Here is a 14,962-nt window from a genome sequence, read left to right as displayed (position 1 = left end):
AATAAATAAATAAATAAAAGTAGAAATAAATAAATAAATGCAGAAATAATAGTAAAAATAAATACATTTTGGTAATATAAATGGCTATATCTGTATTTTTACATTTATTTATTTATTTATTTATGCATTTCTATATGTATTTATTTATGTATTTATACATTTATTTATAAAATTATGTATTTATATATTTATTTATTTATATATTTATATATGTATTTATTTCTACATTTATTTATTCCTACATTTATTTATTTCTGTATTTCCACATTTCTACATTTATGTCTGTATTGTGACAATTTCCGGTCAATTAGCATACATGCGCAGGGAAAAATAAATGTAGAAATGTGGAAATACAGAAATAAATAAATGTAGAAATGTGGAAATACAGAAATAAATAAATGTAGGAATAAATAAATGTATAAATAAATACATATATAAATAAATAAATATATAAATACATAAATAAATGTATAAATACATAAATAAATACATATAAAAATGCATAAATAAATAAATAAATACATGTAAAAATACAGAAATAGCCATTTATATTACCAAAATGTATTTATTTTTACTATTATTTCTGCATTTATTTATTTATTTCTACTTTTATTTTTATTTTATTTTTTTTTTCGTTCTGTCATTTTTAGTCCTTCATACCACAGTGCTTACATTGGTAAACACAGCAAACACTTGAAGCGAAAACTATCATTAGCTTGTTCAGAAAATTGAAAAATAGTCTGGCGAGGTGGGGCCACGGGTTGGCACATTCCCGGGATGGACCTGCTGCGTCTTCATCCATTGTTTCGTCCATGGTTTCGTCTCTTATGATCGTCTCTTCGTGATTGCTGATAGGCTGTCCCAATCAGTGGCGCCTGCGCAATCCAATCACGTTTGAGAGGGAAACAACAAATTGAGGGTTTCCGAGATTTTTCTTTTTTCCTTTTTTTTTTTTTTTTTTTTTTTTAGAAGAAGTAACGGGTACTCACGGTTATGGATAGAAATGTAGTGGGGTAAAGAGTACAATATTTGCCTCTCAAATTTACTTGAGTAAAGTCATGAGTACTCTCCAAAAATGATACTCGAGTAAAGTAATTGCAATTGTCATTTAAGATGTGTGACGAGTTGAATGTCATTTTCAATGAGGTCATTGCAGATATCTGTAATTCAGTTTTGCCTAGTCAAAACTGAATTAGGCTACAGATATCTCTATCTGTCGTTTCGACTATTTAGGCCTACGTTACAGATATCTTGAATGACAATTCCAACTATCCAAAATTGTAATTACGACTAGTCAGAAAGACATTGTTGATATCTACAATGTTAATTCCGGATAGTCAAAATTTGTTATTTCGTATTTCTGGGGTATTTCGTTTTATGGTCCCATTTTGAGAGACGAGAGTTAGAAGACGCAGCGCCGCTGAATCACTCACGCTGTTTGTGAAATTGCGTCTCGCAGACAGTTTTAAAATGACTGATTTGATTTTATAATCTGTGTGGATTAATTTACTAATACAACCTACATGCTAAAGTGAATCAATGTTTGCGGGAATTTCCCGCATTATAAATGGGAGACCTGCGGGAATGATAAAAAATATGCGCAATACCCTCAATCCCGCGCCGAAATTCAAGCCCTGTATATATATATATATATATATATATATATATATATATATATATATATATTTTTTTTTTTTTTTTTATTCTCCCTAGGTGCAAAGAGTGTTTTTTAATGTTTTTTTTTAAGCCATTCCTCCAACCTCATGCGTCATTAAAGGGGAAGGTGGATATTACACCCATGAGCAAGGTATGTTCCCACGAAATCCCTAATTTTGCTGGATGTGTCTGCAGCCAGTTAACGTTACAGATAATCTAAATGAATGGTTTTCTTTCTTTTTGCCACGCAGCTTACATTTTGCCACTGTGAAGGTGCCAGACTGCTGCTGTGAAGGCACAAACTTCACTGTGTTACCAGGCAAACCAGTGATTTAATATGGAGATATTGATTAATCGATTAGCACAGTGGTTCTCAATTCCAGTCCTCGTGACCCACTGCTCTGCACATTTTGTATGTCTCCCTTATTTAACACACCTGAACCAGATCATCAGCTCATTAGGAGAGACTCCATGAACTGAAATGAGTGTGTCAGATAAGAGAGACATACAAAATGTGCAGAGCAGTGGGTCACGAGGACTGGAATTGAGAACCACTGGATTAGCATGTTCCGTCATCATAACTCAATAACTCACTGTAGGTGTTCATGTGGGTATTGCTGTAAGATGCCTACAGAGCCAGAGAACATATGCTGCATGGAAGTAGAACACGTATTGAATTAACTTACGGTTATAATTGATCTCGTTTTCATAACACGTATTCATGTTACGAAATTTGTGGCAATAAAGGTGAAAAGACGGATGCGACAGCTTGAGCAGAGCAGACTCCCAGTTGTATGAGTGAGCATCCTGGATTGGAGCCTGTTTGTTTAAACGTGTATTCTCTTCAGAATGCATACAACATTTATCGAGCCGACTATGGAACCTTACGTCTAGGTGGGATTGATCAGTGTCGATGAATAGTGTTTTTAAATGTTATGTCAAGTTTTTATATTTTATTAAAGTTTGAAAATTTTAATGCAGGGCTATATAATATAATAATATATTTACATCTTCAATCAACCTACACATATTGACTGCACAAAAGTAAAAACTTACCTATATTCTGAATTGCAACCATGAACTTGACAACACATACGGCAGAACAAACTTAATATTTATTAAATATCACAATACACTCTGCAAATACAAGAAAATGATTTCACAATTTGTATAAATAATTAGTGGAAGGATCTTACTTTATTCTTGTAATTAAATAAACATTGCAGATTCTACAAAACCAATACATACTGTAAACAAACTAGTGAATATTTGACATTTTATATACAATAGTAAGAAATAACTTCAGGAGTCTTAGATAGTGCTTGTCAACAGCTCTATAGAATTATAAGAAAGCACAAAATGAAGCATAGGCTGTGCTATAAAAAAACAAAACAAAGACATTGCTGAAAAATAAAAAGTACTATCTGTACATTGACCATGTGCCTGTGTTTTAGTCGTTACAGGTTTCTGGCATATCGCTCCTTTGTGAGCTGGTGCTGGGGTTTCCTTGGCCGTGGGTATGTGTCGTGATTCCAGCCTGTGTGGTGATGAGGGTTCGCCGTGAGTTTCCAGATGATCAGGGCAGATATGTTGGTTTCCTACAAGCTGATGATTGAATCTGGACACCATGGTGGAGACGACCTCCTCCTTTGTCTGGCCGCTCATACTCCGCACAAAGGTCTGGTGGTATGGGTATCTTAAGTACCTCATCCATGTATGAAGCAGGTTCCACAAAAACATGCTCAAATATTAGGTCCTGCAGGTCATCTAGGTACTCTGTGCAATAAAACAAAATTTACCCTAACTTTCAGGAAAACTTGCAATAACACTGTTAATTTATATTTCATTTTATAAAATAAAAAAATTAAAGTAACTTACTGAATGTTGGTGGTGTCTTCACTTGTTTGATAGTGCATTGTCCTTTCCTGGCCTTTGGAAAGTTCACTTTGAATAGTGGATGTCCTGTTGATGATGTTGCTTGTGCACGACCAGCATTTTCATTGTAATGAAATGCAGCCTGGTATAGTCTGCAAGTGCACAGACACAATTCAGGAAAATAGCCTATAGTGATGTAAAGTTATTTTAACAGCAGTTCAATTACCTGCAGAACATTCCAAGAAATGGGAACACCACATTTTTTGGGGCAAACCGTAGAATGACACTATGTAATGACTCCAAAGATGAAGTCTGGTGATGTGGACTTAGTTTGGTGATGTCCTTCAAAATCCGCGTGTTTGTCATCACTTTCTCCAGCTTGTAGAATGCCTGAGTTCCTATGAGAAATGATACAAAAATTGCATTAATTGCAACTAATAACTTTAATTTTAGGTTATTTACACTTCGACTAACAATCCTTTTTTTTTTTTATGTCGTGTTGCATAAAAATAACATTTGTTTACAGTATCATACCGGCAACAAGCCACTTGTTTCTGTCTCTGCTTCCCTTTAGAGGATGTAGACGAGCAGGAAAGTTTGGATCCTCATGAGTGTGTACGTTTCCTGACATGGTTCAGAATCGATTTCCATTTGGCCACTCTTTCTGGTCCAGTGGTTGAAGATGATGCAGTCCAGTAAATGTGGTTTTTAATGCTTCTCTGCCATTTCCGTCATTTTTCCGTAAGTCTTTCATCTTGGAAATGTTTTCATGTTTCCTCGCAATCCCTGTAAATAAAAATATAGACAAGCATTTTACTGCTGAGAGTAAATACAGTGATGTTCACAGTTTGCCAGTACTAAATATTTGTGATATGCCTATAAACTGTCACAATTTCTTAATTTTCATATTATACCCACTAATAAATCTATGTTATTGAATTTGTACGATTTATAATGAATAAAACCTTTTTCGATGTGCCACACATCATAAAACTGGTTGATGTTACGTTCTCTGAGGTACTTTTGTATTTGTGGGTGGCGGTCAGTTACAATACACTCCAGAGTAACACCACGAGCTTCCAACAGGGCAAGGCTCCTCTGTAATCCTTCTTTTTCATGTGGTAGCTTCCTCCCACTTCGTTACTCTGAAATAGACAAGTAGGGAATGAAACAACCATCTTAGACAAACCAGAAGTTTTAAACTTCTCAAAATGTAATTTTTTTAAATACTGATATTTCTTCTCTACCACCTGAACCAGCTGTGTGTCCACAACGGTGTTGGTCTGAAGGTCCATCAATGTATAGCTTCCAAACTTTGCAGAGTGGCCTTTGAAAGTAATATTACACCAAGCATTATTACCACAAGTGCATTGAATTCAGTTAGATACCACCTATATAACTACCATGCATGTTATGCTTCATGATCCGGAAAATACCCAAGCATCCATGCATCCTTCTTATTTACAACTATGTACCTGGTGAGTCAGCCCTCATGTCACCTCCAACGATCACCCTTTCCCTTTCACTCAGGCGATCTAGCGTCTCATTTTGCCAGCGCGTCCACTTGTGCACTATACCTGGCTCAACGTACAATCGGGAATGGCGCCGAAAGGTGTCATACTTGAAAAGTTGCAGATTCATTGTAGAGCATATCTGGTGACACAAAAAGCGGCCAAGATTATGTAGCACATTATTAGTTTTAAATAATACATTTTAACATGGTAAAGTGTTAATAAAAACTTGTTAATGTACTTGATATTTCATTTACCTTTTTGGATTTGTAGAACGAAGCCCCACAAAGATATACTATAGCAGAAACATGGAGGTTCCCAGCTGGAGTACTGCCTAGAACCGGCTGGCTGTTCCATTTGCGTGAATACTGACAGTTTTTGCAGATTTGTTCAACTCGTATAAAATGTTGTATTTTCATACATTTTCTGGTTTTATGAATGGGACAAGATGCTTGAGCACTAAGAAACAAAAACTCGTATTGGTTAACAAATATTAAATACAAAAGTAACAAAATATAATAATAATAAAAATAATAAAATTCTGAACCAGGGGTGTTAAACTCAGTTCCAGAAGGGTCAACAGGCATACTTGATCTTTTGTAATGAGCCTTAGAGAGTTGATTAGCTGCCTCAGGTGTGTTTCATAATGATTAGAGGTAAACTCTGCAGTGCTGTGGCCAACAAGGAACTCAGTTTGACACCCCTGTTCTAAAACAAATGCACAGTTTTGAAACTTACGACATGTCTGCTGTCTCCGTTAAAGTTGTGTCCGTCTCTGCTGGATCAAATGTATAATCTTGCTCTTCAGGTGCTACTACAGATGATGTGTCCATTAGGGTTTCTTCGTCATCCTCTTCCTCCAGTTCCACACGAGGTCTCTTTGATGGCCACTTTATAGGTGTAGAGGTCCTAAATGTTAAACCAGCGGCTGGTGACAAACTGTCAATGTCCGAAAATGTATCTGTCGTCTGGACACCTGTTATATACAAAGTAGTTGTGTGTTACTGTTATGTGACACTTATTGTGTAACAAGACTAGTTATAGGTCCTCTGTATAAGCAGTATCATGTAATACATAAACATACCTGAACATGAAACGTCTTCATTGATAACCGAGTACCAACAGACTTGGTCAGCGGTTTTGCGTCTGTCTGGCAAGCAACATCTCTGGGTAAAATAGAGAGAGGCTACGTTGGATTATTACATCCAGCCACGCAACACCTACAACGCTTGGGAGACATTCTCGTCAGTGCAGCGATGGCGGATGTGATGCCCGGAGAAGAATCTGTGGAAGCAGTTCTCCAGGATCTGGAGCGGCCTGAGGATGGAACATTTCAGACATCAAAAACTGTTTTTGTTTTATTTATTTTTTTATAATATTAATTATCAATGTTAGCGATCACATCAAATTGTTACTTTGGTTTCACTTTATTTTGGTCCCTTTAAGACATTCTATAAATCTACAAGTAACACTGCACCTGCATGTCTACTAACTCTCATTAAGAGTATTAGTAGAGTATTAGTAGACTGTTAGTTATAACAGTTACTTATAGTCAGTAGAGTGTCTATATAAATGAAGGTGTTCTGACTATAACAATAACATTACAATGAACACAAATTTGAAAATCTCACTACAAATAATCCAGAATTTCAGACAAAAGATAATAATCCTACTCTGCTTGTTACACTTCCTCACACCTGAAACTGATCGAGTGAATCTCCTCAGCTTCTCCGATCAAACCATTGATGTTGTACGATAAAACCATTGATGTTGTAACATCTGCTCTAAGCTGGGGCGTTTAGTTGGATCCCGGGCTAGACACTGTCTAATCAGATCCTTGCAGTCTGTACACATTTTAATAAGGAGAGAGCTGGTTAGTCATGACCATGTGACCTGGCATACGTTGGCTCGCTATACGTTGAGCTACAGTATATATAAAAATTCTGACACACTACAACCTTTAACTTTCTGTACCAATCGTTTGCTTTATGTGTGTTTATCAATGTTATCATCATTATTCACTCACATTTGGATAAGTTGGGGTTCTGAAATGTAACTTCGGCTTGTGTGATTTCCATTCTATTAAGAAAAGGAGGACATGTGTTCGACAACATGTACAGCAACACACCGAGGGACCAGACATTTGCTGGGACGGCGTGGAATCGAGGTTCTGTAAAGACTTCAGGTGGGCAGAATTCAGGAACTCCTGTAAGAAAGACATTTGCACATTGTTGAGCTTTTTTTTTTTAAGCATCACCAAATAATTAGTACGTCACTACCTTCAGTTTTCCACACTCCCAAAAATGCTCACCCCTGTATATTTTGCTCTCGTAGCCTTCACTACTAAATAGCTGACCGCAGCCAAAGTCTATTAGCTTGAGATCCATCGTGTCTTTCTTAAACAGGAAATTCTGTGCATGAATGTCATTATGGAAAACACCACGATGGATGCAGTGTTGCACTGCCCGCACAGCCTGTCTCATGACGACCCGTGAGAAACAGTCACTCCAAGGTTGACGAGTGATTGAGTCCAGCAAGCTCTCGCAGGGCTCCGGATACTCCATAACCAGAATGAATGTTGTAGGATGTTCAAACCACTCGTACAGTTGTATGACGAAGGGGCTTATGGGTTCTCGCTTCATCAGCAGCAGCAGCGCCACTTCGGTAACGAGAGGTTTGGGATTCCCAGGCTAGAGAGAAGAAGCAGACAGAAGGTTAGCTGGGTAAAAAATCTGAAGAAAACATCATCTTGAAATGTACTATTCTTTGATCTTTTTAGATGCGTTCAAAAGAGCCTTATCAGCTCAAAGTTATTTGGTGTATTTTGTATTTTGGTAAATTTGTGTTCATCGTAATGTTATTGTTATAGTCAGATCACCTTCTTTTATATAGCGGTTGATGCTATATAATAATGGTAAATCATTATTTCTCCAACATTATTTTAAACACTATTATCTTGTTTTCCACTAAAAAAATAAGGCTTGTTTTTACAGAATATTAAAATTATTTCCCCCATTATAATATTAATTTCTTGACCAGCGCTGACATTTTTAAAATAAAACAATGGATCTAGGAACAGACACTCAACTGATTTGTTGATCACACTTATACCTAATTTTTCCTATGGGTGTATTAACTACAGTAATCTGCACTTAAACAACTCGATACACATTCAGGTTTTGGCCAACTTACAATATTAAGATAGCGATCGTTGTCAATCTTGAGTATCCGCTTGATGGCAACCTGCACAAAAAAAAAAAAAGACCCAGTTTCAATAACAGTAACAGTATTAAAGCACCTGGCCTTGAACTAAGTATTAAACCATCTGTAAATTGTTTTAAATGTGTTTTGATGCATGCAAGAGCAAAATGTTTGTACAATTCAGTAAGATTTACCTTTTTGCCATCAAATGTGCGTGTCCCCAGGAACACACTGCCAAATCCTCCGGATCCAATTAGCTTTTCCAAGTCATAGAGAGACTCAAAGGACTCTGAAAAACAAACAGAAAAATATGAGACAATTATTAGCTTGCTAGACCCTCTGTTTTACTTACAAAATATCAGTGCTGGTCGAGCAACAGTAAATCGGACATGTTAAAAACTTGACTCAGTTATGCATGAAATAGCAAAATCTCTCTCTGTAGACTTTGCACTGCCCAGCCTTATTTCAGTCTCACCTGATGAGCTCTTGTTCAGTGGAGAAGCCTCCACGGCACCGTGAGCAGTTCGGCCAGTTGATGTCTCTGTTGGCTCGACAGGACACAGAAACCCTTCGAGGCTGCCAGACCTAGACAAACCCTGGCATACCTCAGGGAGTGAGCAAGCTAAAGATGACGAGATGTCCGGAGAAGAATCTGTGGAGACAATTCTCCAGGATCTGGAGCGGCCTGAGGATGGAATATTTCAGACATAAAAAACTGTTTTTGTTTTAATTTATTTTTTATAATATTAATTATCAATGTTAGCGATCACATCAAATTGTTACTTTGGTTTCACTTTATTTTAGTCCCTTTAAGACATTCTATAAATCTACAAGTAACACTGCACCTGCATGTCTACTAACTCTCATTAGAGTAACTCTCATTAGTAGACTGGTAAGGGTTAGAATAAGTTGACATGTAGTTGAAAAGTTACTTATAGTCAGTAGAGTGTCTGTTCCTAGATCCATTGTTTTATTTAAAAAATGTCAGCGCTGGTTAAGAAATTGATATTATAATGGGGGAAATAATTTTAATGTTCTGTAAAAACAAGCCTTATTTTGAGTGGAAAACAAGTTATACTTGTTTAAGTAATACTGTTTAAAATAATGTTGGAGAAATAATGATTTACCATTATTTGGCTTGACGCCGGAGTGATCTGGAGCAGGTGGTGATGATGGTTCAGGAATAAAAGGCTCCACAACATTCACAGCACTACTGGAACAGCAGCTGAAAACACCCTTCAAGAGCTTATGGAAACGACCAGGTTTCTTCATACGTTCTGGAGCTTTTTCTGAAATGAAGAAAAAACTAATGAAAACAACTATTAAAACAACCCATCTCTGACCTCAAATTAAGCAATGATATAATGACTTAACTTACATTTTACAATTCAAATCTTAATAGTGCAACAGACCCTCTGCAAACTCTTTATTGTGATGCTCCTCCCAACAGACATTCAGCTGTCTATAAGTAACATTGCACCAACATGTCTACTAGGTCTCATTACAGTATTAGTAGACTTGTAGGGTTAGAACAAGTTGACATGTAGTTGAAAAGTTACTTGTTGTCAGTAGAGTGTCTGTTGCTAGATGCATTGTTTTATTTAAAAAATCAGCGCTGGTCGAGAAAATAATATTATAATGGGGGAAATAATTTTAATATTCTGTAAAAAACTATCCTTATTTTGAGTGGAAAACAAGATAATACTGTTTAATGTTGGAGAAATAATGATTTACCATTATTTGGCTTGACTCCAGAGTGATCTGCAGCAGGTGATGATGATGGTTCAGGAATAAAAGGCTCCACAACATTCACAGCACTACTGGAACAGCAGCAGAAAACACCCTTCGTAGCATTCCAGAGCCTGAGGCAAAGACCAGGTCTCTGCTCATGTTCTGGAGCTTTTTCTGAAATGAAGAAAAAACTAATGAAAACAACTATTAGACCAAGTATGATCTCATTTGGAAGCTGACAGCTGGCAGTTTATTGTAAATGTAGAATTAATTATTGGCATAATGAAAAAAATAGTTATAAATAGCTTCAAAGTTTTGTAAAGTTATTAGAAATGTATTTAATTTTACTCTTAATATTACTCTGAGAGTGTGTGTGACAGTGATTTATGTGCATACATGTCAGTCACTCTTTTTTATAGTCTATGGTCCGTCAGCGCGGCATCGCTCGTCAAGTCCGTAGAGAGCTTATTCAGTCCATTTTAAATTCTGATTTTGTCTGCCTCTCAAATGGGCTAAACCAGTGGTTCTCAACCGGTGGGGCGAACTGTATCAAATGTTATAAATAATAAAACACCCCATTTAGAAATTTAACCGCAGTATGTTAATTGAGTTTGTGTGTGTTACCCTCATAGACTCGGCGCTCATTTGATTGATTTCTCCTCGAGAGGCTGCGCGAGCCTCAAAAGTTTAGCAGTAAGGTCCGTGCACACTGACCGAGTCCGAAACTGTCGTATTCGTTTTTTCATATTCGTCATTTGGTGGCTTTCAATTGTCAAAAACACCCGCCTATCCCCCCTATAAATGTGTGATAAAGTGTAGGCTACACAAATTTGTGTTCGCTTCAGGTTTGTTAATCAGATTCTGCAGGGACGTCGTTAGGCCTATTTTAGGGGGGCTGAAGCTACCCCAAAATGTTCCTAAGCCCCCCTAAATGATAATAAGAACAACAATAACAATTCGATTTATCAGTAACCGTATCCTCATTCATATTTATACGCAACAAATGATATATATCCAGCTACAAAAAATAGCCGAAAAGTCGGAAGTTGGACAGAAGTACAACATCACCGTGAGACACACGCAATTGACACTTTTCACACGCCACACATCCATTTTCTCACGCACAGAAAAATCGCGAAGCAAAGAGGACACGGAGACCGACAGACTAGACAGAGCAGGTTACGTATGATATAAAAGATCTCAATTCTCAGATTCTGTCAATTTTATTACAAAATTCAAAAAATAAATACCGTTTTGGCGTTTGTAAATGTTACGTGACAGATCCCTAGCGTGAACCGATCATCTCGCTAATAGTAAAAAACACGAACACTGAAAGATACAGTAGTAGGCTACAACTTACCGAAATGTATATTCCTCATACATAATATCGATCAATCAGTGTTTTTTATCAGCGTGAAGAGGTCAATAACATAGCTGGAGAACAATTATGTCACATTTACCTCAGGAAAGCCATTTAATGAACATAATATAGGCTACAGCACGTAGTTGGCAAGAAAAAATAACTATAGAGAGTATTTTGCTAAATATGTGTTCTATATTACATATTTATTATATTTTTACTTATATCATTAAATACATTTGTTATTATAATAAAAAAACGCATTAGCCTATATTTAATTTGAGTTATTTTTAACCTTAAATAATACTACCAGCTGATAGGGCTGTCTGTATGTTCACAGCATTAGGTTAGTTGTTTTTTTTTCTTGAGAAAAATTAATGCCTATCTTGAGTACCTAATATTTATCCAAATGAGTCAATATTAAATCAAATCACAATAATTGAATTGAATTGAAATAATAAAAAAGCGTAGCTTACCAGAAATTGTACCATGCACCATAAAATACTAAAGCCTGAAATGGGCACTTTTTGTGACAGCAACCCTATCATTTTTGATCAAAGATGTGGCTTAACTTCAGAATTTGAACTAAAATAAGTATTCTTATGATTGCTCTGAACATTTCTGACTAAGTTCAACAAACATTAAATTACTTATTCATAAACTTAAAAATTATTAAAAAAATAATTCATAAAAATGTAGGTGTGACGGGGTTGAGACTAGGGTAACAGGGTTGAAGATGCTAACGGGGTTGAAGAGACAAATACAGCTAATACATAGTTGTTTTTTACTCAAATTCACTGTAAGATTTTCTATAAACGCAAGTTACAAATACCCTGGGGGCTAAGCCCCCCCCTGTCTTCCAATCCTAGTGACGTCCCTGAGATTCTGTAATCTTCACGACTCGACGCTTCAGTTTACGGTCAAGAGACAGAGCAAGATGAGGAGACTGAGAGAAAAAGAAAGGGTGATGGAGATGGAGATGAGGAGAGAGCAGGTATTGAAAACTAATCTACTGCCCACTGACATGGTTTTAAAGCTATTTCTTATCCTTTTTTAGGCCTTCAAACGTCTTAAAATGCACATATCAGAAAAAAATTTGAACCTCATAACAACCTCAAATTTAGGACGTCTTTGATGATAAAGCCTTGTCTACAGCCCTGTATTAGGCATAAGATCAATGCTGAATGTGTAGCCTACATATTGTGAATTAATTTAATAAAGTTTATTACCTAGATTTCCTAGTAGCTTTCAGTAAATGAATGCGTCTAAGAAAAATATTCATAAATTCAACCTATCAGTTGACCTGTTTACACTGACAGACTGCCCATTGTTTTTAAAGCTCTTGTTATCCTTTTTTTTTTTTTTTTTTGGCCTTCAAAACACCTTAAAATGCACATAATAGATCAGAGAAATCAAAATTAATAAAAAAGCTATAGGACATGACACATATTAATATATTTTGAAGCCACTAGATGGCGCTCTTCTCACTTGAATTTTTTTTTTTTTTTAGGCCTGCACTCTATTTTGATGTGAAATGTTGCATAAAAATAAAATAAAAATATATATATATTAATTCTAATGGAAAAAATAGCTCATAAAAATTACATAATTAATGCAAAGTATCATAAAAAACTCAAAAAATTCTAAATAATAATCAGAAAATATTATAGAACAAAAATATATTTGATTGGTTATCCTGGGAAAAAATAAAGCTAAATTTTAAGATAAACGGAAACGGCTAGCATTGACATCAGCGACACCCCACCTGTCACTCAAGTGGCCACACCCTTAAATGCAGATATGTAAATATTAATCAACTAAACGGATGAGTTATAAAAAAATTCACCCCCTCACAGTTGTTATGAAGGGCAAAATTAGCTGTATAGACCAAAGCCACATAGAGATCCAGGCTGTAAACATGTTATTTTCTGCTGTAAAGTTGGTAATTTTAACATGGGGGAGATACACAGATTTGACTCACTTCTGCAGCCAGCCCAAGCGGCCAGTTAATGAATTGCAGTTTAACTCACTTCCGTGTTGGTTTCAAGAGAGAGAAGGGGAGGTTGCCGCTTGGTATAAATTCAATAAATATTATTCCTGTCTATAGAAATCTGATGTAAACCTATGAGAATCTATCAATATTCCTCCAAATCAGCAATTTCTTTTGAGCTAAAAGCCCTGAGGGACGTTGTTTTGTCAAGCGCTGTCATGACAACAGCACAGTTTTTTTCTGAATGGGAGAGGATGACGCGAATAATTCATATTAAAGGTATCGACGCATTTTTTTCATTTCATAACTCCTGAAACAAATTAAGACATAACTGCCACTATAAGTTTCTCAGAATACAATAGTCGTCAAATACTCAAACTTGGGTCTTATATCTTTTTAATGATGTATAGTTTGTCAAGGTATAACATTAAATCATTAAATACAAAATAAAAAAAACGCTTCAGTGCGTAACGTTACTTCTGTACTTTTACTCAAGTAAAAATCAGTCTTTTCAACTTTTACTTGTAACTGAGTAATATTTGACAAGTAGTATCTGTAACTTACTTTCACTCAAGTAAGGAAATTGTGTAACTTACTTTGTCCATCTCTGGGCAGCGGATCCTGATCTCGATCATCCGAAACGGGTCTCCAAACCTCCTGACCAGCCGCAGCTCTCCTGGATCTGGAGTGCTCTTAGGATGGAATATTTCACATATCACATAGTTTAATAATAATAATCAGTGTCTGTGGTCAATTACAGATTTTTACTTAAGTTAAGTTACTCAAATTCAATTCAAGTTTATTTCACATGCAACGAATGAATCAAATAAATTGGATCAGTCAGTCATTGTACAACATCACACCACAAAACATAGCAAATGAAAAATTAAAGCACTCACTTCCTCTTTCACCCATCATGTGCTTGCGAGCCATCGACCTCCTCCTCCAAACTACAATAAAATCAATACAAAATACAACAAAATACAATACAAAAGAAAAATCTCCTCGGAAATACTCCCCTGAAAAAAATATCAAAAATTATATGACAGAAATTGTATGGCGCTTTCAAAAATGTAACTCTATAAAAAGGATATATCCTCCGATGTCCTTCTAGAATAAAAGTCTCCTCTCAGAAATCCAGAAAACAGCTTAAAAGTCTCAAGTATCGCACAGAAATTCTCTGCAAAAGTCTGTTACTTCGCCTCGTCTCTCAACAGACAGAGAGCTCGGGGAGTGCAGATCGATACATGCAGATTGCAGAATTCATAAGACGCGTCACTATAGCAACTAAAATTCGAATCATAGCATGATGCAGGCCCATACTAGCGATCGGTTCAAGTGTAAATATTATTGGCAGAATTCATAAAACGCGTCGCTAACTATGGACGTGTTTTCCTAACATAATTAAAATTAAAATGCTTAAAAAGATCAAATAATAAATCAAAGTCTCAAAACAACTGTTCATATGATAAATCAAATGGTCAAAATATTAAATAATAAACTCTCAAAATGGCTGCACAAATTATAAATCAAATGCTCAAATGCAATTTCATTTCCTCATTCCTTTATTAGAATAGTTCAGACTTTTTACAAAAATATTAACAGCAATGTATCTTTGGTGAATTTTTTGAACTTTGC

The 14,962-nt window shown here is 35.8% G+C and overlaps 3 protein-coding genes across 3 annotated transcripts in view; 1 reads left to right on the top strand and 2 right to left on the bottom strand.

Annotated features, from left to right (window-relative positions):
* Nucleotides 1-14,962, top strand: part of LOC307157697 (B-cell receptor CD22-like) — a gene marked incomplete at both ends in the record, with an annotated part of 97,191 nt that overhangs the window by 30,987 nt on the left and 51,242 nt on the right. The gene's annotated exons all lie outside the window — the stretch shown is intronic.
* LOC307156601 (uncharacterized protein) lies at nt 3,804-5,173 on the bottom strand. The gene is made up of 5 exons (XM_079868069.1): nt 5,007-5,173; nt 4,782-4,858; nt 4,497-4,676; nt 4,056-4,317; nt 3,804-3,929 (listed from the first exon to the last, which is right to left on the bottom strand). Exons 1-3 carry the CDS (start codon nt 5,170-5,172, stop codon nt 4,578-4,580), a joined length of 342 nt encoding a protein of 113 aa, XP_079724195.1. The 5' UTR covers nt 5,173; the 3' UTR covers nt 3,804-3,929; nt 4,056-4,317; nt 4,497-4,577.
* LOC307157024 (serine/threonine-protein kinase pim-2-like) lies at nt 5,355-13,942 on the bottom strand. The gene is made up of 11 exons (XM_079868769.1): nt 13,921-13,942; nt 9,978-10,148; nt 9,371-9,532; nt 8,719-8,928; nt 8,438-8,532; nt 8,235-8,285; nt 7,354-7,732; nt 7,069-7,248; nt 6,127-6,359; nt 5,781-6,018; nt 5,355-5,501 (listed from the first exon to the last, which is right to left on the bottom strand). The coding sequence occupies exons 3-9, from the start codon at nt 9,513-9,515 to the stop codon at nt 6,229-6,231; spliced, it is 1,191 nt and encodes a 396-aa protein (XP_079724895.1). The 5' UTR covers nt 9,516-9,532; nt 9,978-10,148; nt 13,921-13,942; the 3' UTR covers nt 5,355-5,501; nt 5,781-6,018; nt 6,127-6,228.

Source organism: Squalius cephalus (assembly GCF_949319135.1).
Source record: "Squalius cephalus genome assembly, chromosome: 4".
Classification (NCBI taxonomy): Eukaryota; Metazoa; Chordata; class Actinopteri; order Cypriniformes; family Leuciscidae; genus Squalius; species Squalius cephalus.
This window is presented reverse-complemented; position numbering and strand designations above follow the sequence as displayed.

Coding starts and splice junctions, on each gene's coding strand:
- LOC307156601 (XM_079868069.1), bottom strand. CDS start 5,172: ATGAATCTGCAACTTTTCAAGTATGACACCTTTCGGCGCCATTCCCGA. Junction 4,859..5,006: donor CATGAGGGCTGACTCACCAG/GTACATAGTTGT, acceptor TTACTTTCAAAG/GCCACTCTGCAAAGTTTGGA. Junction 4,677..4,781: donor TGGACACACAGCTGGTTCAG/GTGGTAGAGAAG, acceptor TGTCTATTTCAG/AGTAACGAAGTGGGAGGAAG.
- LOC307157024 (XM_079868769.1), bottom strand. CDS start 9,515: ATGAAGAAACCTGGTCGTTTCCATAAGCTCTTGAAGGGTGTTTTCAGC. Junction 8,929..9,370: donor CGGCGTCAAGCCAAATAATG/GTAAATCATTAT, acceptor TTCCATCCTCAG/GCCGCTCCAGATCCTGGAGA. Junction 8,533..8,718: donor ACTGAACAAGAGCTCATCAG/GTGAGACTGAAA, acceptor TTTGTTTTTCAG/AGTCCTTTGAGTCTCTCTAT.